Consider the following 22,384-nt stretch of genomic DNA (forward strand, 5'->3'; position numbering starts at 1 on the left):
AAGATGTTTATAAACTTATGATTTCTAAAGCTTACAGTTCCCTCTGGTCTGTGGAGATTTTTTTCTATTAGAAGCAAAAATAATAAAAAAATATGCATTTCCAAGCCTGCAAAAATGTGATTTACTGAAGTGTAAGGAGAGTACGTGCATGGAAGAGCCTGAACTCTAAATGACAAAGGGATTTTTAAGTTTTGTATTCTTGCATGTTAAGCAGAAAAAAAAAAAATGTAACAACAGATCACTATCAGAGATAAAATGAATAATTTAAAAACTATTAATGAAGACAGACAATTGTAAGTACAGTTTGTGTAATATTTCTTCACTAACTACTTACAAGTCAGCTGGAGACATCAGAGCAAGGAAGAAAGGAAGAACTGGAGCAGTGTGCGCTCAGTAGCCTTTGACAGCCGGAATGAAAAAAATAGAAGAAATAAAAATGAAAAGATGAAAGCTAACCCAGTTAAAAATAGTTATGGAAGCTTGCTTTTTGTTGGTGGTGTTTTTTCTTTTTTCTTTTTTTTTTTTCTTCCATAATGTGCTGTTTAAACTGCTTATTTATAATTCAGCCTCTCAAATATACATGAATTGTTGGAGCGATACATACCTTGGCTTTGTCTCCTTTAGTTTCCAGACTGACTGCTATTTGGAGGCCTCATTTCAAACGACTGGACTAATGCTATTCCATAAATTGCTACCTTTCTAAAGCTGTGATGTGAACCTGCCTGAACAACTGCCACTTTAGCACCACAATAAAAAATGCCTTTCATATAACAACACTCTTCCTTTCAGGGGGAATAATGAAACAAAGTAAAATAAAAAGGAATGATCATCTGTTTCCCCAGCTAGCAGATCCGGTGGTACAGAGCTGGAAGAGTTGCTCTTTGGGTATGTCTTCTGCCCCATAAGCTCAGAAGTGGTGCACACAGAGCATACACCTCCTGCTGCACGACTCACCCTGAGCACACCTTATATTCACAAGTAACCACAACACCAAAGCCCACCTGAATTTTGCATGGGGTTTCATGAATGCAGAAACTTCACGGGTTTGGAGAGGTGCTGCTTCTTTTCTCTCCCATCTTCCCACTGAAGACAGGGGACACTGGGGAAAATCCTCAGTATGTTTGCAGATAACATCAAGTTGGGAGGAGTGTCAATCAGCTGGAGGATAGGTAGACCCTGCAGAGGGATCTAGACAGGCTAGATAGCTGCGCTGAGGCCAGTTATGAGTTTCAACAAGATCAAGTGCCAGGTCCTGCACTTTTGTCACAACAACCCCAGGCAACACTGCAGGCTTGGAGAAGAGTGGCTGGTGAGCTGCACGGTGGAAAGAGATCTGGGGGTGCTGGTCAATAACCAGCTAAGCATGAGCTAGCAGTGTGCCCAGGTGGCCAACAAGGCCAACAGCATCCTGGCTCATATGAGAAATAATACCGTCAGCAAGACCAGGGAGGTGATTGTCCCTCTATACTCAGTACTGGTGAGGCTGCACTTCAAGTACTATTTTCATTTTGGGGTTTGATTCCTGACTAACAGTCAACAATCTCCAGCATGAATGCCATTCTCTCAAGCCTGGTCTAATGAAGATGGCCATCACACTAGTTTAACTTGAGTCATTCCCTGCCAACGCCATTTCCCTTTCAGCTGCTGAAGCCTTTGTTTAACCCCAACTGGTTCCTAGCTGAATTAAACTAAATTAGCACTGGCTTTTTAAAAAGAAGCGTGCCTAGTGCAAGTTCCCAGATAGACAAGACACAGCAGAAGGGAAAGTGTCTTGAAGGGAGATGTAGAGTTCAGTTCTCACCCAGAGATGCAGTTGGTCCTTGCTAGTGGGAGAGCAGAATGGGGAAACCTGGACATGTGCTTCTTATGCCATATCCATTCTGTGAATAAACAGAAGGGCTTCAGTTTCCAGGGCTTTCTATGTTACACCGAGAGTTTCAAATTTATATTTGAGAAAGTGGCCTTGAAATGTTTCTCTCTTCTAGCTTCAGGATACACACTGAAGAAAACACCCAACATTCCTTCCATATCTGATAGCAGATCATTTGGATTATAATATTCTGCAATTCTATTCTGTGACACTAATGAAATAGTCAGGAAGCGTCCTATTGTCAGGTACCATCCATCACTTGATATACCTATGAATCTGAATGCACAGAGGCTTAAGTCCAATGAGAAATCCTTCAGATAAAGAATGAGGCTATTTACCTCCCACTTTGCCATGAAGGCTCAGATCAGAAAGCTCTGAGACTTCACTTTTCTTTTTACATAGCACTATCTTGACCCTCCAGTCCAGTCTGATCCATGTGATGTGTAGACAGACCTGGGAGAAGAACAGGTATCTAATAGAGTCCTGGGGGCTGAAGGTCCTCTCAGCCTTTGTATCAGAGCTTCACCTGGGAACATATAAAAGCTATAAACTTGCTTCTCTCTGCCTTACCTTCCTGGGTCCTCCACTGCCTTCTGCCTTGCTGTATCCACATTGCTGCTTGGAAACACTTGTAAATGTAAAGCTGATGCACTTGAAATGCAGAGTTCAAGCTGTTCCCCTAGAATCAGTGGTATTGGTTACTGGCTACTCAACCCACCTCAGGGTTTAAGCGATAAAACCACAGAATTACTGTTTTAGAAAAAGCAAAGATTCAATTCTTTATTCAGAGGTAATTAGAGGATAATTTTTAATCATAGAATGATAGAATGGCCTGGGTTGAAAAAAACCACAATGACTGCCCAGTTTCAACTCCCCTGCTGTGTGCAGGGTCGCCAACCACCAGACCAGGCTGCCCAGAGCCACATCCACCCTGACCTTGAGTGCCTCTGGGGATGGGGCATCCACAGCATCCTTAGGCAACCTGTTCCAGTGCGTCACCACCCTCTGAGTGAAAAAGTTCCTCCTAATATCTAACCTAAACTTCAGCTGTCTCAGTTTAAAACCATTCCCTCTTGTCCTATCACTATCCACCCTCATAAACAGCTGTTTCCCCTCCTGTTTATATACTCCCTTCAAGTACTGGAAAGCCACATGAGGTCTCCTCATAGCCTTCTCTTATCCAAGCTAAACAATCCCAGTTCCCTCAATCTTTCCTCATAGTAGAGGTGCTCCAGCCCTCTTAGCACTGGCTTATCATCTTAGTGCCCCTTCTCTGGACCCGCTCCAAGAGCTCCATGTTCTTCCTTACTGGGAGTCCCAGGACTGGACGCAGTGCTGCAGATGGGGCTTCATAAGAGCTGAGTAGCTGGCCACCCCTTTTTTTTTTTTTTTTTTTTTTTTTTAAATGCAGCCCAGAACACAGTTGGCCTTCCAGGCTGCCAAGCACACACTGCTGGCTCATGTCCAGATTCTTGTCCACTAGAGTCCCCAAGTCCTTCTCCACAGGGCTGCTCCCAAGGAGATCTTCCCCCAGTTTGCATGAATCATCAAGAAGAACTTCAAGTCAAATAATGAGAAATGCCTAGCTTAGCTCTATGAGATGTAGCCTAGAATCTGTGTGGCATCTGGAGCTTCATTTTACTTGTGTAACCATTTGGCTGCTTTTCTTCCAAACGTTAACCTTGAATTTTAAAGTTTCAGAAAATGAAACCCTTATTTGGCTTGTTATAGAGATGTGAGATGGTGTTAGCAAATCATTCTGTAAGCCAAGCCAGGCTCATGGACGTTCATTGTGAGAACCCAGCAACCAAAAGAGCTGCACCTGCATCCTGCCCTGGAGGAGTATAAGTGCCTCGGCTTTCAGAAGTAACAGGCACTCAGGAAGGTACTTAGCACTGAAACATTAATATCCAGCCAATCTCCATTGCTCTCCTGAGCATCCATACTGCAGCGCTACCATTTTAATGACAACACTTCTGAAAACTTTATCTAGCCTAGAACTTTGAAGTGCTCTGGGTAATGCAGCCCAGCCTTGAACCAGGCAGGGCTGCTGGAGATCCATTGCAGCACTCAAGCTAGTGCAGCTGGGACTGCACTGGGACATCTGCAAGGCAAAAGTCACTACAGATTATCCTGGGATAGCATCTAATGCAAGTGGGCATTAAACAAATAAACAAATGAGTAAGTAACCTTACTGGGCTCCCAGCCCCTGCTCAGTTGCAGATGGAAAACACCACGTGCAAAGATCTCGCTTGGGCTTTTCTTCTGCGCTTCTGTCCCGCCACTCCGACTACCTGCGCTTCAGCCATCACTGCTAACCCGCTCTTCCTACTTTCTGTGTAACAGAGAAAAACCCTAAGGTATTTCAGCACAGAAGCACCTGTCAGCCATCCGAAAGCACAAATACATTTTCCAACTCGCGTACCACGCACCGGATCGCTGCTAAGCGGGGCTAAGGAGGGCGCTAACCAAAGCGGAGCCGATCGACGCAGCCAGCCTTGGCCAGGCTGAACCCGCCGGCCCCTCCGCCACCCGCGCTCCCCTGCGGCTTCGCACCGCGCCCGACGCCCTCATCCCGGCGAAGTTTCCGCACCGCCACCCGCGCTCCACCCTCCGCTGCGGCCGGAGCGGGTCGGCGTGCCGCGGTTCCCTCCGCCGTGTGAGAGAGCGGGGGCCGCGGCGGAGCCCGCCCCCGGGGGCGGCGGGGCCGGCTGGGCGGCGGTGCGTTGGCTTTGGCGGAGGGACGGCCGGCGGGCGGGAAGCCCGCAGCCCCGCCGTGGCAGCCCCGAGCCGCCGGCGGGGCTGAGCCCGGCTCCGCGCAGGTAGGGGGGCGCCGGGCCGGGCCCCGCCGGAAAGTTCGGGGCTGCGGGAGGAGCGGGCGCGGTGCCCCGCGGTGCCGCCGCCCCCGCCGGGCCGGGCCGCCGGTGAGGGCCGGGGAGGCGGGCGGTGCGGCGGCTTTTAAATGGCTTTGAGGAGCCGTACCTCGGAGGTGGGGCTGCGCCGGGAGCTGGAGCATCTCGGCTCGCCGCGGCCGGAGCAGCGTACGTATATGTGTGTGTGTCCGGGGTGTGATGCGCGGTGCGCTGGGGACGGAGCCGGGAGCGCTGTCGGTGCCGCGGGAACTCCTCCGGGCTCCGCCGTGCCTTTAAAGCACGGGAAGGAAGGGATGCTGCGTGTCTGTTTGGGGAGTTCGGGAGGGATGTAGTTTGGCTCGGGGCGCTTCGATGCGATGGTAGGCATTTAAAAACCAACCAAACAAACCGGCACTTCAGGCTGAGTAAGAGGCTCGTGAAAAACACCGTGCATGCAGATGAGCGGGACGCAGCCGGCTCCGCGCTGCTCCACGCCGGGCAGCGCTGTCACTCGGCCCCGGCCCCGGGGCCGCCGCCGGGGGAGACCGTGACCCCGGGACGGGGGTCGGCGTGCGCGGCTCGGGCGGAGGTCCGCTCCGGAGCGGGGGGAGGAGGAGCGGGAGGAGGAGGAGGAAGAGGAGGAGGAGGAGGAGGGATGGCCGCAGCAGCAGGCTGTGCTCTGCCCGGTGCGTGCGGTTCGCACGGCGCTCGAGGTGTCGTTGCGTCGGGCTGGGGGAGAGGTGCCCGGGCTGAAGTGTTCTGACCGCTCTCTTCCTAGGGGCTGCGGATCCGCCGCGCACTTCCCTCCGATGTGAGCGCAGTGTCCCCTGTGGGATGCAGTAGGTGATGCCCAGCTCTACTGCAATGGCAATTGGAGCTCTCTCCAGCTCTCTCCTGGTAACCTGCTGCCTCATGGTCGCCCTCTGTAGCTCCACCATCCCCCTGCAGAAGCTGGCCAGGGCACAGGACAAGCAGGAGATCAAGGCCGGCCAGGAGAAGAGGGACCACGCGTCGGCGAGGGACAGCCAGGCCGGCGCGGGGAAAGTGGGCGAGATCGGCCGCAGCGGGAGGGAGGAGGGCGGCAGGGACTGGAAGAGCAAAGGCGGCAGGAACTACTCCAACAAGGAGTCGTGGACCAAGCAGAAGCAGGCTTGGAGCAGCCAGGGGACGGGCGGCAAGCCCGCCAGCGTGCCGGCCCAGGAGCAGCGGGACATGGCGGCCGAGGCGCCTCGTCCGGCCGAGGCCTCGTCGCTGCCGGCGGCAGTGGCCAGCGCTACCCCGGAGCCCCTGGAGGAGTACGCTTACCCGGACTACCGCGGGAAGGGCTGCGTGGATGAGAGCGGCTTCGTCTACGCCATCGGGGAGAAGTTTGCGCCGGGCCCGTCGGCCTGCCCCTGCCTGTGCACGGAGGAGGGCCCGCTGTGCATGCAGCCCGAGTGCCCCAGGCTCCACCCTCGGTGCGTGCATGTGGACACCACGCAGTGCTGCCCGCAGTGCAAGGAGAGGAAGAACTACTGCGAGTTTCGGGGGAAGACCTACCAGAGCCTCGAGGAGTTCATGGTAAGGGCCGAGCAGAAGGGCGTTTCGCAGGGCCTCGGTCGCTTGGAGCCGCACGGGGGGTTTGGAGGCTGCTCTGAGTCTCCTCTCCCCTTTTCATTTCTGCCTTCGCGCTGCTTCTGCGGTGCTGTGAAATATTCCCCTCAAACATGACCTTTCTTGTGCTGCGATACTGTAACATTTTTAAATGAAAGGGTTGGTCTCTATCAATTCCTTTGGTATTTACAGTAAAAAATGCTACTTGAAAGGATGCTGCTTGGCGGTGGGGTGGATTTGAGGAGGATTTCCAGCACTGCGTTTGTTCTCTTGTTTTACCTTGTGACACTTGTGCCGTGCAGGGACCAGGCAGGGGTTGCGGGCTGACTCCCATTCCCAGCAATCAGGCAGTGATGATATTTTTTTTTAATTCTTCCCCTTTTTATATGCTGCCTAATCTGAGCTGTAAAGGTTGTGTAATACTTTCAGAGAACAAGGATGGGACTGCCTTTTAATGAGAGCAGAGGTTACTGTCTGGCTCTCGGTTACATTGAAACAAAGGACTTGGAAAGCTGTGTTTAGAGAAAGCTTTTCAGAGCAGAGCCTCTTAGACACTGCTGTCCAAGGTCATTATCATTGAAAATGTATGTTGTTTACTGCAGTGCACTGAAAAGTTTTGAAGTTTCCTGGTTGCTTATCTTGCCCTTTTCACACGTTGTAGTGGCTGAGCTCTGCAGGCAAGCTGTAAGGAATTGCTTGGGAATAGCTGCAGGTACAGATCTGGTTCAGCACCTTTGTGGAATACATGGCTTTGGTTTGAGTGGGCTGAGGGCACTTTGGAGCTCTGTCAGGTTGAGCCTCTCGTAGGTGGAGGAAGATAAATTGCATTTGTGAAGGATGTAAATAAGTTGCCCCCTCTGCTCTCTGTGGTGTCTATGTGATCTTAGAAGCTTATTTCTATTTACGTCTTCACATTTCACGTGCAGAGTATTGTTGTTTTCAAAGCATGGCAGAAGACATTGTGCATCCTCTCAAAGATGGCATTCAGTTCTGGGGCAGTGGTTCCCCTTTAAGAGGAAGACCACTGTAGCAGTGACAGGTTGGTGACACTTCAGAGATAGGTTGTATGATTCCTTCTTTTCCAGTGAAGTTAATTCTGAATGGCAGCCAGAGCAATTATGCTTTTGCACGTGTTCTGTGCAGGTCTCTATATGGAGGTTTGAAAGGCTTCTCCTCACTGTTAGTCTAACTTCTAACAAGTTGCTTTTCTCTGTATACAGTGGTGTCCTGTTACTGGCTGTAAAGCAAATCTGAAGTACCTTGTTCAGTGTATGCTGGGAGAGTATAACCTTAGGACTTCCGTTATACTTGAGCATGGATGGCAGCTTTGGTAAAAAGGGAACACAAAGAGTGACATCTACAAAAATGTTAGTACAGACTTTGGCTTCCAAATTCCTTTTTAACCCTGTTCAGCCTTTATGTAGTTGAACTGATGCCCTCCTGCAATGAAATAGTATTTCCCTTACTGCTTTGTATTTGTCGGCTTTGGAAAGGAGGGAGAATGGGTGCCTGCTCCAGATGAACAAGAAAAGCTACCAGCACAGCACAGCAGTGGGTTTGCAACTACTTCATTTTGACACATCAGGACATTGCTTGTTAGTCGGGCTCCCACACTGGTTCCAATGATACGGGCACAAAACTGTAAACACAATCATCAGCCCATGCAACCACAATTAGCTGTGATGCCTGGCAAAGAAGAGCACAGATGTGGTCAGATTGCTGCTGGTTGGAAACAACTGCAAATGCAAATCATCGCAACAAAGGCTTTTTCTACAAGTTGAAAGCTGGCTGTCTTACAGACCTTTCTGTGTGCCACCTCTTGATGAAGGTCAGGGAAGGAATTATAAATGGATAGAAGTCTGATTTTATTCTCTCTTCACCTTGTTTTCTGTTTATTGCCAACTCATCAGACATCACTGAAGGAAGAAAAAGGTGACTTAACTTTTAAGGGAAGTTACCTACACAAATACTTGCATGAAGATGTGTATATATATACATGCAGGTTTAGGAGTCTGCTTATATAAAATCTGTATATAATTCAACACAGCAAAACATCTCCTTGAAAAGAGCCAGTGCTAACTCAGAAGCTGCGTTTGCCAGGGAATGAAGATTTGATGCGTTTCTTCTTTGATTGACAGTCAAACCTACGGGCTCTGTGTGTGTGTGTGTACACCTGTGTTTTTCTGCTTTTCAAAAAGGATAGGAATATCGATACAAAATCACAAGGATGAGGTTTCCTGAAGCTGTTTTCATCAGCACCACTCTGCTCTCTTGGGGGTATCGTGATGCTGTATGGCAGAGGCATCGTTGCGGGATCCGTACAAGTGAAACTGGAGCAAAAGCCTCAGCACTGCTGGTGAAATGCAACTAGGATAAAATTCAGCACTGGAGGTAGAGATTGCTGAGCACGTACTCCATGAGATGTTTTTCAGTCTTACAATAACATTTGGAAATGCAGGCTGACATATAAAGTAATAGCCTTACAGGGACCATAAATTATCTTCAGAAGTGTATTATTCAATGGGAAAGATCTACATTGTTGGAAGTTGTTGCTTTATGGGTTTTGTTTTGAATGTCTATGCCACCAAAAATTTGTGATTTTTTTTTTTTTTTTTTTTTTTTTTGAGGAGGAGGAGGAGGTGTGAATACTTTGGAAATCTGGAAGTCAACATACCCAAACAAATTTTGAAACATCTGTGACACTGTCAATGATAGAGAAATAAAAGCAAGGCTGGTACATTTAATTCTTGTCAGCCTAATTCTGTTTATGTTCTCCTAAGTTGTGTAAATGAAAGAAAATAGTTATTCAAATTCCAGCAGAATAGCAAATCACTTTGGGATTATGATTTTTTTTTTTTTAAGCTTAGATGTTTTCAAAGCTCAAGGAGCAAATGTGAATTACATATAATCTATAATATTTTATTTGGCATGTGGGAAGGGAAAAGACAAAGCTCATCTTACTCTGTATCAAAACTTTAATGAGTGTCAATGACTTCTTAATTGCAACAGTTTAAGTTGTAAGTTGTTTGATAAACGTACTACTCTGACTGATGTTCAGTTTTCTGCCCTACTAGTGGAAAGTCTACCTGTTTACACAGTTAAGTGTTTGTGTTTTTTCCTACATCTGCAACATGATAGCAAAATGTTTATGCATCTGCTCATAAACTTCTCTGGAAACAGTTCTAAAGAAGTTTTTATTTTTGCCATCTGTACTCCATTTTCTACAGGTTTTACAGCTGCCTGGTGAATACTTCAGACTTCTTTGCTTCTTGTTGTCTTTATTCAGTTTTTGCATAGACAGATCTAGTGCTGCTGTGTAGTTAATAACTTCATCTGCAGACCAGAGAGTCATGGCATCGTTAGTCTTCAGAGAGAGACTGCTAGGTCATGTCGTCTCCAGTCCAGCCTGGTTATGTCAAATGTGCTAAGTGTGAGTTCTGCGAGACTGGTGGTTTCCCAGATGAACAAGTAGGATGCTCATTGCATTGGCTGTCATTAGAGACTGTGCTGCAGGGAATGTTCTTACATTACAGGAATAGAGGAGAGGAAATGAAGGACCAAAAATTTCTTTTCATTCTGATTTATTTAACTTCTGTTGTAATACACTGTCTTATTGTCTCTCTCTCTCTAATGATGATTATGTCTCCAAGTATTCAGCTGCCATTAAGATAAGAAACTGTTTTTCTACAGTTCCTGTTACATCATGACAATATATAAAAAGCAGTGCTCTACCATTTAGTCCAAGGATGAATAGATAAAGGTTGACACTAATACCGTTTTAGCAGCTACTGTGGTTCACTTACATGCTTGAAAAGAGGTTTATGAGCACAAATGCATGCAGAACCTCCTTGATGCCAGTCCCCTTCCTCACCAAAGTGGACTAAGCTTGCATGTGTGGGTCCTACTGACTTTGGTAAACACTCTGAGGTATAAAAATTAGCCTCATAAAAGTGGGGGGAGAGAGGGGGAAAGCAGCAGTGTCGAACAAAGCAGGATTTGTGAGCATTGGAATCTGATCTCTGGTGCTGACACATACCTAGAGTAGGATAACACCATATGTGGCTGATGGCTTTGCCACATGGTTCCCATGGGCATGTTCCTATGGAATCCATGTTCCTGAGTAAGTGGGAAGTGGAACCTTTGGACTAAAGAGTGGCAGGGAGTCACAAACTGCTGTTTGTACAGTTGACTTAACAGAGACATCAGAGGAGTGTTTATCCCATCCAGTAAGGGAAAAGTTGAACAAAATTGGGCCTGATAGTTGGCGGTGCTTACTAAAGGTGTGTGATATAGAGATGAAGAAAGACTTTTTACTAGACCCTGTAGTGTCTAAAAAATAGGGCAACAGCTTTCAACTACAAAAAAGTAGATTTAGATTGGGCTTGATGATCTTGGAGGTCTTTTCCAACCTTGATGATTCTATGATTCTATGATTAGATATTGGGAAGAAATTCTTTCAAATGAGGGTAGTGAGGCAATGACACAGCTGCCCAGAGAAGCTGTGGGTGCTCCATCTCTAAAGTCACTCAAGACCAGGTTGGATGGGACCTGGGCAGCCTGAGCTGGTGGGTGGCAGCCCTGCCCATGTCAGGGGAGTGGGGCTGGGTTAGCTTTGAAGTCTCTTCCAGCCCAAATTGTTCTGGGATTCTGTATGCATTCTCCTGAAACGACCCATCATTACCAAATAGGAAGAGTGTTCCTGACTGCAGTGTAACATGAGCAGTAGTGTACCTTATTTCATGGACGATGTGGTCCTTAACTGAACACACTGTATAAGAGGAAAGGGCATCATTCCAAATTATCATTACTAGACAAAGATTTGATCACTTTTATTTGTCATTTTGCAGTATTATCAATGCTTTACTTGATGGTTTCCTGCTGTAGAAGTTTTAGACTTATGCATAAGTCTAAAAAAATTTTGAAGCCTATTGAAAGCTATAGATTTGCCTTGTTGAGCCTTATCCTTGGAACTGAGTTCTAGTAGCGCTGATCAAATAGGATTTCTAATTTTATTTTCTTTTCATAATTTAGTAAGCATTTCTTTCTACACCTAAGTCCAGAGGGAAGACTCTTACTAATGACTTGCAGGGGCTCATTTTTGCTTACGTTCAAACTTTCACATGGAATTCAAGTGACTGCCTGAAATAGCTGACTCTGAACACTAGATCAGAAATCTCCTCATCTGCTGACATTCCAACTCTGCAAGTGAACATGGCAGTCTCTGAACAATTACAAGACAAAGTTCCTGTCCGAAAGCCCGCAATAAAAGTCTGCAGCAGTGGGCTGTCAGCCTCCATGTAGCATTTTATAAATGCATGATGTATTTTTGTCCTGAGTGGAGTGCAAAGCAAAGGGAAATCTGGAAGCAAGTAGCTAGCAAAGGAAGTCTGAAATAAATAATTGTAATAAAAGTAGAAAGCAACACAGCAAGAGACCCTATTTAGGCATTCTAAGTAGAGGGGATGGTGTTAAAAGATACACGAGTGCACAAAGAAATGACAGTCCTGGCAGGTGGGAAGAGAAGTAGCAAAGCATGGATGAGCATTTAGTTGGAGATTATGCTGTGCAAGCATCAATGTATTTGAACTCAGAAAGTGAGAAAGATGTGAACAGGACAAGCAAGCCAAGAATGGACTTGAGGAAAAAAAATGTGATAGGCTGCTTCAGAAAGAGGGAGAAGATACCAGAGGATCTGCAAGTTAGAGATCTGCATGATTCTCCATAATAAAGACTGTATTTTTTAGCTTTGTGGTTACTCTGCTCACGTTGGAGAAATGCAGAAGATGGTTGTTTTGCATCAACTGGAATCTGGAATGGGAAAGACTCCAAGCAAAACCAGCCTTGTCAAAGTGTTGACCTTAAGTAAACCTGGAATGTGCACAGATGATGGATTTAGAGGATCACTGTTACTAACATGCAGCCAGCTTTTCATCCTGCGCTCTGAGCACAGATAGCAGTGTGGGGCTTTTTTGAGAATAGTGATACAATTTAACGTATACAATTTCTTCTTCTTTGGTGTCCTTCCTTCCCTCTATCTCCAGCTCCTCTAGGAGTACATGGACATTAGAGATGCCATGTGCAGCACCTTGTGGGGAAGAGAACAACTGGAATTATACATCTAATACAGGCGTTTTAAAGTCCATCTTTCCTAAAGGGATCCTTGATTCCATTTTGTTAGAAATTAATTTAATTGAAGTAGGTCATTTAAGTAGTTATCTCCTGGCGCTTCTATTCTGCAGAATTCTTCAAAACCAGTTACGGTTCAGTAGGTAAAAAAGGATGACCCCATTTCTTTCTTTTTTGGCTTCACCTGTTTCTTTGAGTTGCATTTTCTTTTCAGAAAGTTTCACATATTGCAAAAGAGTAGTTAACCTCTGGGAAATACCTGAATTCACAGGATGTTTTTCCCTACTTCACAGTGAGAATGATCATTTTCAGTGAAGTTGCATTCAGTGAAATGCAACTTCCTGCCACCAAGAGGTTTCAAACCTGGAAAAAATACAATGAAGATTTCCATTAAAAGGAGTTTTGTTTCATTAAGCAAAAATTCTCCCTTATTTTTAATGCAGTATTTTTTTTCTGAATTATTTTTTGAATATCTAATAAAATTAAACAAAATTTTAACTGAATTAGGAACCTATTATGCTGGAATTTCACTAAAAATGTAGGAATATTTTTACTTTATTTGTGTTAAAATCTAAGAAGTTGTTGTTCCCGAGATCCCTTTAGCAGTTCCATTTGGGGCATAGGTTCACAGCAGAGCTTGCAACTCATTTTGCTGCAGACCTGTAATTTTGCAGGAGCCCAGCTTGCCCTCTGCATTATTCAGACCATAAAAAAGCATTTGTTTTAAAGAAAGAGGAATAAGAGATAAAAGAAAGAAGAAGTGAAAGGATTAAAAGATGAGTGGATTTGTGTTTCAGGTTTCTCCATGTGAGAAGTGTCGCTGTGAAGCCAATGGTGAAGTGCTGTGCACTGTGTCAGCTTGTCCCCAGACTGAGTGCGTGGATCCAGTATATGAGCCTGATCAGTGCTGTCCTATCTGCAAAAATGGTAAGTGACTGCTGCAGAACTAGAAGGGGGTTTTTCTCAGAGGGATCCAAGTGTCTCTGTTCCATTTTTGCAGAATAATTTCCATTGCTTCCTCTTTCTCCAAAGGGAGATGGAGAAAGATTGTGTAGGAGAGGTGGACTCAAATATGACCTATCAGTATTTCTGTTACCCAGGAGACTTAACTTAGAGTGTTAATGCCATTTATTTATGTGGTCTCTGGATAGAAACTGTAAATAAACTTATTGTAGATATGTTTTATATAGCCACACTAAAATGCGTACAGGCTCTTCGTGTTATACACCTTTCAGTTTGAGAAGAAAAGTTACTTTTTTTTCCCCTCCTTATTTCCCCTTTCACAGATTCTTCTCTCCCCCCCGCCCCCTTTTTTTTTTTCCTGAGGCAAATCAAATGTACTTTATTGAGCTCATTTAATTTTCATAACTAAATGAATTAAACTCCCAAATTTAATTGAATATTTTTTGTAACTAAATTAGACAGAAAGTCTCTCTACTCCCAGCAAGGGCTTGCATTAGATCAAAGTCTTGATCTATTTAGAAGAAAAAATTACATGACACACTGGCTCATCATTTATAAAGAAGAAATGATAATATATTAATAGAAATGAATACTGCAAAATCTCACATTATATTTTAAATGAAAAAAAACATTTGAAAATATTCAGGTAATTTGCAGCCATATATTATTTCTCTAGAATAGGCTGGTTCCACTGCATTAGCTAAAACAAACTGATTAAATTTGTGAAAAAGCTAGAGAAGGAGAGAATGTGCAGCATGTGCTTTTCAGAAATTCAACAGTAGATGATAAGGGATAGTTAATTGCATTGCAGGAGTTTCATTTGTATGGACATAGAAGTAATTGCTTCCCATCCCTTAATTGGTTGTTACAACCCTGAAGGAGTTTGTTCCCATTGGTACAGCTTAAGTGTACTCTGCTTTTGGAGATGAGGATAGGTATTTCATGAGGCACCAAGGACTAAGAGACTGTTGGCAGGGGTAAGGTCTCTTCTCAGTGCCAGGGACGGAGTTGAAAGCACAATGTGTTAAGTCTGCATGGTCTTTCCCTCTGACTGTCTCCAGAGGTGCTGGCACTGTTCGGAGCTCCAAGTACTTTTCTGCCAGTATGTGCTCTCTCACACTTGTGGTGGTGGTCATCTCCCACTTGCCTTTAAATTAAGCTGTTGTGACACTATGGGGTTTGGCTTATCTGGTTCCAAAGATCCCCTGATGCATTTCCCAGAAAGGAGGCCTGTTTCAAAAACCATATGTAAACACATCTTAGTTACGACATGACTGCCTGCTCTTTAAGCACAAAAGCTGGATTACTTGAGTTCTGCCTGCAAGCAGAGAATGTTCATGCCCTCAGCTTCTGAATCCCCAAATTAATTGCATATTCCTTCAGTATACCCAGAAGCTGGCATCACTGACCCAGTTTCAAACCAAGGTGACCAGAGCTGACTGTTTCCAGTGAGCTGTCCTGTCACTTCTATGCATGTCAAAGAACCAAGAGTGGTTTTCCTTGTTAGCTTTTAGACAAGAAAATAAAGCCATTAACAATAACAGCAAAAACAAGATGTTTCAAAAGAAGCTTGACTTTTCTGGTTCAACACACAGCTTTGGTATATTAATGTAAAGAAATTCCTGAGGAATCCTCTCAACTTAAGGAGCTGATTTAGAAAATATCAGGCAGTTTGCTTTCAGAGTTTATTGTAAAGCATGGAATGTGTGTAGTTTGCAAGGAACTCTAGTGAGTTACTGAATGTTTTTAATTAGATTGGAGCAAAAACCTACTGAGCAGGAAAACCTAGCCTGCCTCATCCCGTCATTTTCAAGCCTATTGGAACAAATGCGCTGTGAATGTGAGTCAGGGGAAACAATCATAGCATTGTGCTGCAGGGCTGATTGCAGCAGAGATGACATCAACAACATCATGTTAGTAACCCAAAGGAGCTCAAGAGATATACACCTTGCTCAGCCATGTAGCCCATGTGGTGGGAAAGGTGGAGCTTACCTTTCCACAGAGCCATGGAGAATATGCAAGTGAGATGACTGCTTTCATACTCAGCATCCTACTGTAGATAGAACAAGAAGAGGTAGAAGGTGAAGTTTGGGTTCTATGTATTGAATAAAATTTGTGTACTATAAATGAACAAAATCCTATTCAGATATGCTTCCCATTCCTGGCACTTTATACCATACAATGTTTTCCCAACCTCCCTGACCTATAGATCACTGGTGGTGAACCAACAGGTTTGGAGCTAGACAGTTGCATCCATCACCAAAAGGAACTCATACAAATGCCTGAATAAGAGTTGTGGAGGAAATTTAGGGGAAGCTAGTCATGATTAGAAACGAGTGAATTCAGTCATCTGGCAGATGGGGGACAGTGAACGTTCTCTCTTGTAGGAAGGGGAGAGTGACTTCTTTGAATTCTTTAACCTGATTCCACAGAAGTGCTGGCAACTCTTCAATGAAGGAGGGATAGGCTGTTGTGCAGCGCTGCATTTGCAGTTTCATGTTTATTTTCAACCAAAGAAATGAACTTGCAGAACCAAAAACTGCCTCACTTACAGAATCTCATAATCTTCTGTATCACATTCTGTCTGTCAAGAAAGAGCCCAGATACCTTCATAGTTGAAGATGTCACTTTCTTCTTTCTGGACAGGGACAGGCAATACTTCAAAGAAGTGTCTGTTCAGAAAAGTAGTTTACGGGAGGGATGAAAGGTTCACTTCGCTGATAAAATCTTTGATTAGGGGGAATTTGCCTCTTTTTATATCTTGAGGCAATGTAAGAAGGGAGCCGCTTTGTGTTTATCACATTTATATGCCCTGCAAGGATGCAAAGCGGGGACAGAGGGGAATGGAAGAGAAGCTTTCTTCATGTGGAGGTTGAGCTTCAGGTAACCCACAGCAGCAACAGGTAAAAAAAAAAAAAAAAAAAACAACACAAACTTAAATTGCACTTCAGAGAGCTGTACTGGGTAACAAGTGCCCTGTCCTGTTCTCCTTCCTCCTTTTGTTGTGCTGGCAGTGCGGTTGCATCTGTAAAGGCAGACCCTTTTTTACATCAATACCAATATGCTCAGAATCAGGCACAAACGTTTCTACAGCTCATCAGGAGTGAAGAATGAAGATAATAAGCATAGCACTCTCTCTCCATTAGAAAAAGGCTGGGTATTTGTTGCCAGTGATTCATTTGGGTGGCGGGGGAATGGCTAATACCAAAAGTGAATTATCTTCCTAAATTGAATTACCTTGCTTGTCTGCTCCACTTCTGCTCTCTGTTTGAGCCCCAGTAGCTGTGCACAGCTGAACTGAGCCTGCTGTGTAGGAGTTACAGAAGGGTTAGGCAAAACCAAGAGTCCAGGTGGAGCCTAAAAGGGAGTTGCTAGAAAAAAACAAACAAACAAAAAAAAACCTCAAGCCATTTTGTTTCAAAGTCCCCAACAGTTTTTTGTTTCGTTACGTGGTTGAAAGATTACCCCAGACAGAAAGAAGGTAGTCCAGGTGCCTCCTTAGCACTTACCTGCTTGTGCTTGGTGCTGTTTCAGAGGCTTAGGTAGGCTTCTGAATGACAGGTGGGAAGCTCAGTTTGTATGAAGCACTCTCATAGGTACAAGTTCATCTTACTATGGGACCCAGATCTATGTAAAAATGGTGGAAAATGTGTGAGCTGTGGCCTGGAGACCCATCCCACCATAACAGGGCCAAGGGAACTTTCTCTAGGCAGACGCGGGGACACTGTATCATGGCAGTGGGGTGTTTGTTCTTCCTGCAGCTCCAGCCTTATACAAGCACCATGAAGAATCTGACCTGTAAAATTTAATATCCTTCTACAGTATGCTTAAATAAAATATAATATTCCCTCAACCGTATATGGCTTGGTAGCAGAGAAAGTGTTATAATGCTGTCCTGGTAGATGTCAAGGCAAGACTATTGCAAACATCAAGAGTTGAACTGCTGAAACTTAAATAAATAGTACCTTTGATTTTTCTTTAATCTATTTTTGTTTTAAAGACTCTTTTCAGTGATGTCTTGGCAAATAATTTATATAAAGCAGAGAAGACGCAGAAGTTTAAAAGTCTGAGAGTGATTCTTAGTTTCCTTTAAGAAGGGGATCAAATCAGGTGGTCATGGTGATCTTCTGGATGTAATTATAGGATTACAAAGTAATTGTAAAATCCAGTTGCTAAGATTGAAACAATACATCATTTTATTAAAAAAGAATTTTTCATTAAAAAATAACCTAGTAAACAAGAAATCCTTACACCCTAATCTCTGTTCTGTCCATGCTGTATGCACCAGCGTTTTGCTCCCTCCTGCTAGGTTCAGTTCAGGCACTCAAATGCCTTTATGTGGAGTGGATAGTTTTTATTTTGTGTTTCTGTGATCTTCAGTCACCTAGCAAAAACTTCTGCAGAAACTTTGTGCTTTAATTGGCTGTGTTTCACAAAATGATTTATAATATGGGACTCTTAACCAGAAAATATTAATGTTTCAGTGGGAAAAACACCATTAAAGTTTCATGAACAGCTGTATGTGATTAAAGTTGCCTAGTGAATATGCAGGTAGGTGAAAAACTGTAGCAGAAAAATTGGCAACCGTTTATAGAAAATAAAGAAATACCAGGCTTGTTCCTTTATGGTTGCTTTGAGCATTTAGAGTGGCTTCAAATCTAGTAGGTGAAGTCAGTAATCTAGTAATAGTAATTTTTATTGCTTCTGTATCTTCTGTTAATGAAATTGCAAGGAAGATCAGTCTGAGTCGTCTTGTTTCAAGAGATTCCTTTAGCACTATTTAATCTCTTTCTCTGCTTCTAATCTTTTCCTCTTTACTTTGGAAGGTTGAGGGCTACACAAGCCGCATGTGGTTTCAGTGCAGAAATCCCAGGATTTTGTTATTGGGTCATTTTTTCTTCTTTTGGATCAGACTTGTTGTAATGTGCACGGATTACCACTGCAAAGTGATGAGATGGTAACACAGGCTGCCCGGGGAGGTGGAAGCATCACTGTCCCTGGAGGCTTTCAAGAAAGGTGTAGTAGATGTAGCACTGAGGGATATGGGTTAGTGGGCATGGTGGTCATGGTTTGATGGCTGGACTGGATGATCTTAGTGGTCTTTTCTAACTTTGATGGTTCTATGATTCTATGCATGTACACTCAATGAGATCCATTGTTGACTTTAGTATTTCCACATTGAGCTAGCTAAGTAGTTGCAGATGCTGTTACTGCCCCAAAGTGTTTTTCTTCAGTGTGTATGTTACACTGGCCTACAAAGCATTTGGTTTATTTAACGATAGACAGTTATCAGAGGATGAGAAGGATCTGTCTGAAGACATGGCAAAATTATCCAGTTATACCGAGCCTTAATCTGTTAACGGGACAAATCTCTATATTTATTGCATAGAAATCTCTGTATTTATTGCATAAAAGTACCATGTATATATTCTTCCTGGTTGTTGTTTTTATCACTAAGAAGCCAAAAAGCCTTCATATGGGAGTTCTGCTGTTGACAGGCAACAATAACTGTGCTTGAGTATATAGCATACTGTCATTTTGCTCAGGCACGTGAGGGCAATCAGAAGTTATACTAATGCTTAAAGTAGTGCTTATATACTAAGGCAGGAGGATGCAGAATAGCCTATTAAAATATTAAGGCAGTGTATCCTATAGGCTTTCCAGAACTCACTCTGCAATATTTTTTCATTACAGACTGCTGCAGTGAGCTTGAGCAGCTTTTCTTCAGCAGCCAGTTCTTCTCTCTTCAGTTGATATTACAGGCTTAGCTGCTGTATTACTGCTGTATTCTGTCCTGTCAGTCATCCATGACAGCTGCTGGCAGGGACTGCCTGTTTGCTGTGGGTTAAACAGGTTGGTGAGGAAGTGTGCCATAGGGCTGAGTGGAAGGGAGAGTCTTAGGGGAATGAGCTGCGCACTCCTCCTAGTGCAGTCAGGACCCTGCTTCAGTGTGTCACAGCTCCTTCAGAGGTATTTAGCTTCAGCTCCAGGAGCAGAAAGATGAGAATGCTCCCTTTGTCAATACAAGAAACAAACAAACAAACAAAACACAAAAAAAGCACCTGAAATTCTTGAGGGTGTGGGAGAGGAGAATAATTTTTATGACAACTTACATGTATTAAAAAAAGAAATACGTACTTCACATTGCTCTTTGTGATTCTGTTATGTACCTACCATCCTGGATGTGTTTCAAACAGAACAGTGCCTTCATAGTAATATCCACTGAGATACTGCGATAACAGTGTGCTATTGCTTGATCTGTTGTGTCTGACAGCTTCTCTTTCACATGGAGGCACACTGGGGGATTTCTTGTTTTCCAGTAAAATGAGTATCCAGTCTTCCCTCAAAATGTACTCATCAGCTACTTTTGTTTTTTTTTAAAACAGCTTTTCATATAAGAATTGTTTGAGTTTGTGTTACAGTTTAATTTGCACATACGTATGGAGTTAGAAAAGATGTTAAAATTAAGATATCCTGGAGCTTATGTTCTGCCCCACACACTGCATCCAGTGCTCTTTCTTTGCTGTTTGGAGAAAGTTCTGAAAATTAGTGCTAAAAGAAGGGAAGTTCTTCCTGCATTTGGTCTTGTCTTTATGCTGATTCATTAAGGAATATATTTCCAGTTTTAATATTGCTCCCAGGTTTTGCTCTTAGATGTCTATTTTAATTTTGTATACATTGCTAACTGGAATTGTGGCAAGGTTTTGAAGGGCATGTGTGAACCCAGTGTCTGAAATATTCATGTGCATTTCACTGTATATCCTTGGAATAAAATTCTGTATCAATGGAATACCATAGTGTTTGATTAGACCTTGATCTCTTAGATTCTGAAATTCTACCTTACTCAAGATTGAGCTGCAGTGAATTTGTGTATTTTCTGATATTAGCTGAGCCACAGCAGCTGTCCATGTCAGCTTTCAGCTGTATTCTCTGCAGATAGTTCTCCTTGCAAATAGAAGCTATGCACTACAACAATACAGTGTTAGGAATACATGGCGGCTGGGTATTTTGCAATGCAGTTAAAAGGAGCACTGAAGAAAAATACATACTTTGTGTATTGTCTTTATATTTTTTTTTTTCATTGTTATTTAATTAAGTTAAAGTAGGCATCGAAGAGTGCTTGGCTTCGAGGGGAGCTGGAGTCCTGTAGTGAGGTGTTGCAGTTTGTTAGTATATTGGCAGTGCATCTCTTTGGTAAGCGATACATTCAAACTCTCCTTTACCTCTCAACACAGTGTAATTTTCTGTGCTTATTTTTCCACAGGTAGTTAGGGTGTAAGGTTTAAGGAAGATGTGAATTGATTTGGATGACTTATTGCCTAATGGAAGATGATTTTGTTTGACTGAGGTTTCCAGACTTTGTTAATGCTTTGCTATTCTCTCATTTGCGCTGTTCCCCCAAGGTGGCCTTTCCACACAGGGCAGCATTGCTAATGTGAGGTCTGCCCAAACTTCTTGCAGCTCCTCCTCCTTTGGGATGTCTTCAGTTTTAAAAGAGGATGACAGCTATCTCAGAAGTTTGTTTCCAGACCTGTTTATACTTCAGTTGTGAATGAAGCACAGATCTGATGGAGAACAGCAACTTTTTTTTTCTCCTTTCTTGACATTATGTTGACCACGGGCTGACTTGTATGGCTCTTTACATGTTTAGAACAGGACTCTGAATGAAAAGGTTCTTACCCAAGAGGCTCAAAACCAATTATATTTTTGTTAGTAAAGTTGCAGTACTTGCTAATTTTAGTCTTGTGGCTGTAAATGGTGTCTTACTGTTTCAGACCGCTGCAGTGGGGAACTCCCCTGCATTGTGTGCTGTGAGAGTCCTGAATTAAGTCCCTGACAATTACCTTTACCCAGCAGGTCACCATCTTTATCAACTGGATATTTGATTGCTGTCCTAATTTAAAACTTTGGGTATTAAATTAGAAGCAGCTTTCACTTTGTGAACCCTTAGATTGTTTCCTTGCAGTTCCAATTATCCATGCAGTTTTGCTTCCTTGAGCACATTCAGCTATGTAGCTGTGATTAAAAATATAAACAGTAAATAACAGTTTTTAAATTATTCTTTTACCAGCACAGTTACCATAATGATTAGCATTCCAAAGATGACAGGCAACCAAACTTTCTGATTGCTTCTTTCATTTAGCAAAATGTTTTAAATAGAAGAATGATTTTCTACCAAAAAACTTGATTTTCTTCTAAATGCCCTTCTGCACAAAGTCTTAGGCCATTTCTTCTGTGCTGGAGCCCTTGGATGGGAGTAATTCTGGCCTGTGTAAAATTCCACGCGTGAAAACCAGTCTTTGGGATGAAGAGTATTCTTCTCCTCTTGACCCCTGCTTGTTTCTTGTGGTGTTGGAACACACTGCTGTTGCACAGTGGCTATTTGTGACACTCCTTTGAAGTACTTGCAAGAAGGCCCTCCACACGTCACACTGTTCAGCTAATACAGTACCAGGGAAGCATCTTTTTACTTGAGGCTCACATAACATGTCATTTATTTCTTTTATTTTCCAGTGGAATTGATCAGATACAGCAGTGGCAGGAAAAAGAACAAGCAATAGATTGTAGCAGGATTCAAAATCCTGTATGGTGATTAATCTCAAATAAAAAACATCCAAACAATTGGTTTGAGACCTCTTTTGTATGAAATATTTAACTAACAATGTGTCACGTCATTTCTCAAAGATAGTTCTGCAGGACTGTGGTGTTAATTGCTTTTCTCAGAAAAAGTGAAGTTGTTCCTTCCTTTGCTCCAAAAACGTTTTCATTCTTTTTTGATAATACTAGACCATGAAGTTTGGGTTAAAGTCCTCTGGAACATTTTCAGATCAGAATGGAAATCACAGGTTAATCTAGCTAATTTAGGGGGAGATATGCAGTTAATGAGTCCAATTAAAGAGAGAACAGAAAGAGTGAGTCGTGACTGTTAATGATAGTTTATGAAGCTGAGTAACGAGACAGCACAATAGTAAATGTAATT

The 22,384-nt window shown here is 43.4% G+C and overlaps 1 protein-coding gene across 4 annotated transcripts in view; it reads left to right on the plus strand.

Annotated features, from left to right (window-relative positions):
* Window positions 1–4,761: 4,761 nt before the first annotated feature.
* VWC2 (von Willebrand factor C domain containing 2) overlaps window positions 4,762–22,384 on the plus strand; it is a 53,985-nt gene continuing 36,362 nt past the window's right edge. The window contains exons 1-3 of one of the 4 annotated variants that reach the window (XM_090137140.1): window positions 4,762–4,911; window positions 5,501–6,282; window positions 13,239–13,368. In XM_090137140.1, the coding sequence (XP_089993266.1) occupies window positions 5,569–6,282; window positions 13,239–13,368 (844 nt within the window). In that variant the 5' untranslated portion in view covers window positions 4,762–4,911; window positions 5,501–5,568. Of the gene's footprint in view, window positions 4,912–5,061; window positions 5,103–5,124; window positions 6,283–7,535; window positions 8,890–13,238; window positions 13,369–22,384 lie in introns of those variants that run through there. The other 3 variants (XM_090137142.1, XM_090137141.1, XM_090137143.1) reach the window with 3 other exon arrangements.

Source organism: Phasianus colchicus, chromosome 3, assembly GCF_987193195.1.
Source record: "Phasianus colchicus chromosome 3, bPhaCol1.hap1.1, whole genome shotgun sequence".
NCBI classification, from domain to species: domain Eukaryota; kingdom Metazoa; phylum Chordata; class Aves; order Galliformes; family Phasianidae; genus Phasianus; species Phasianus colchicus.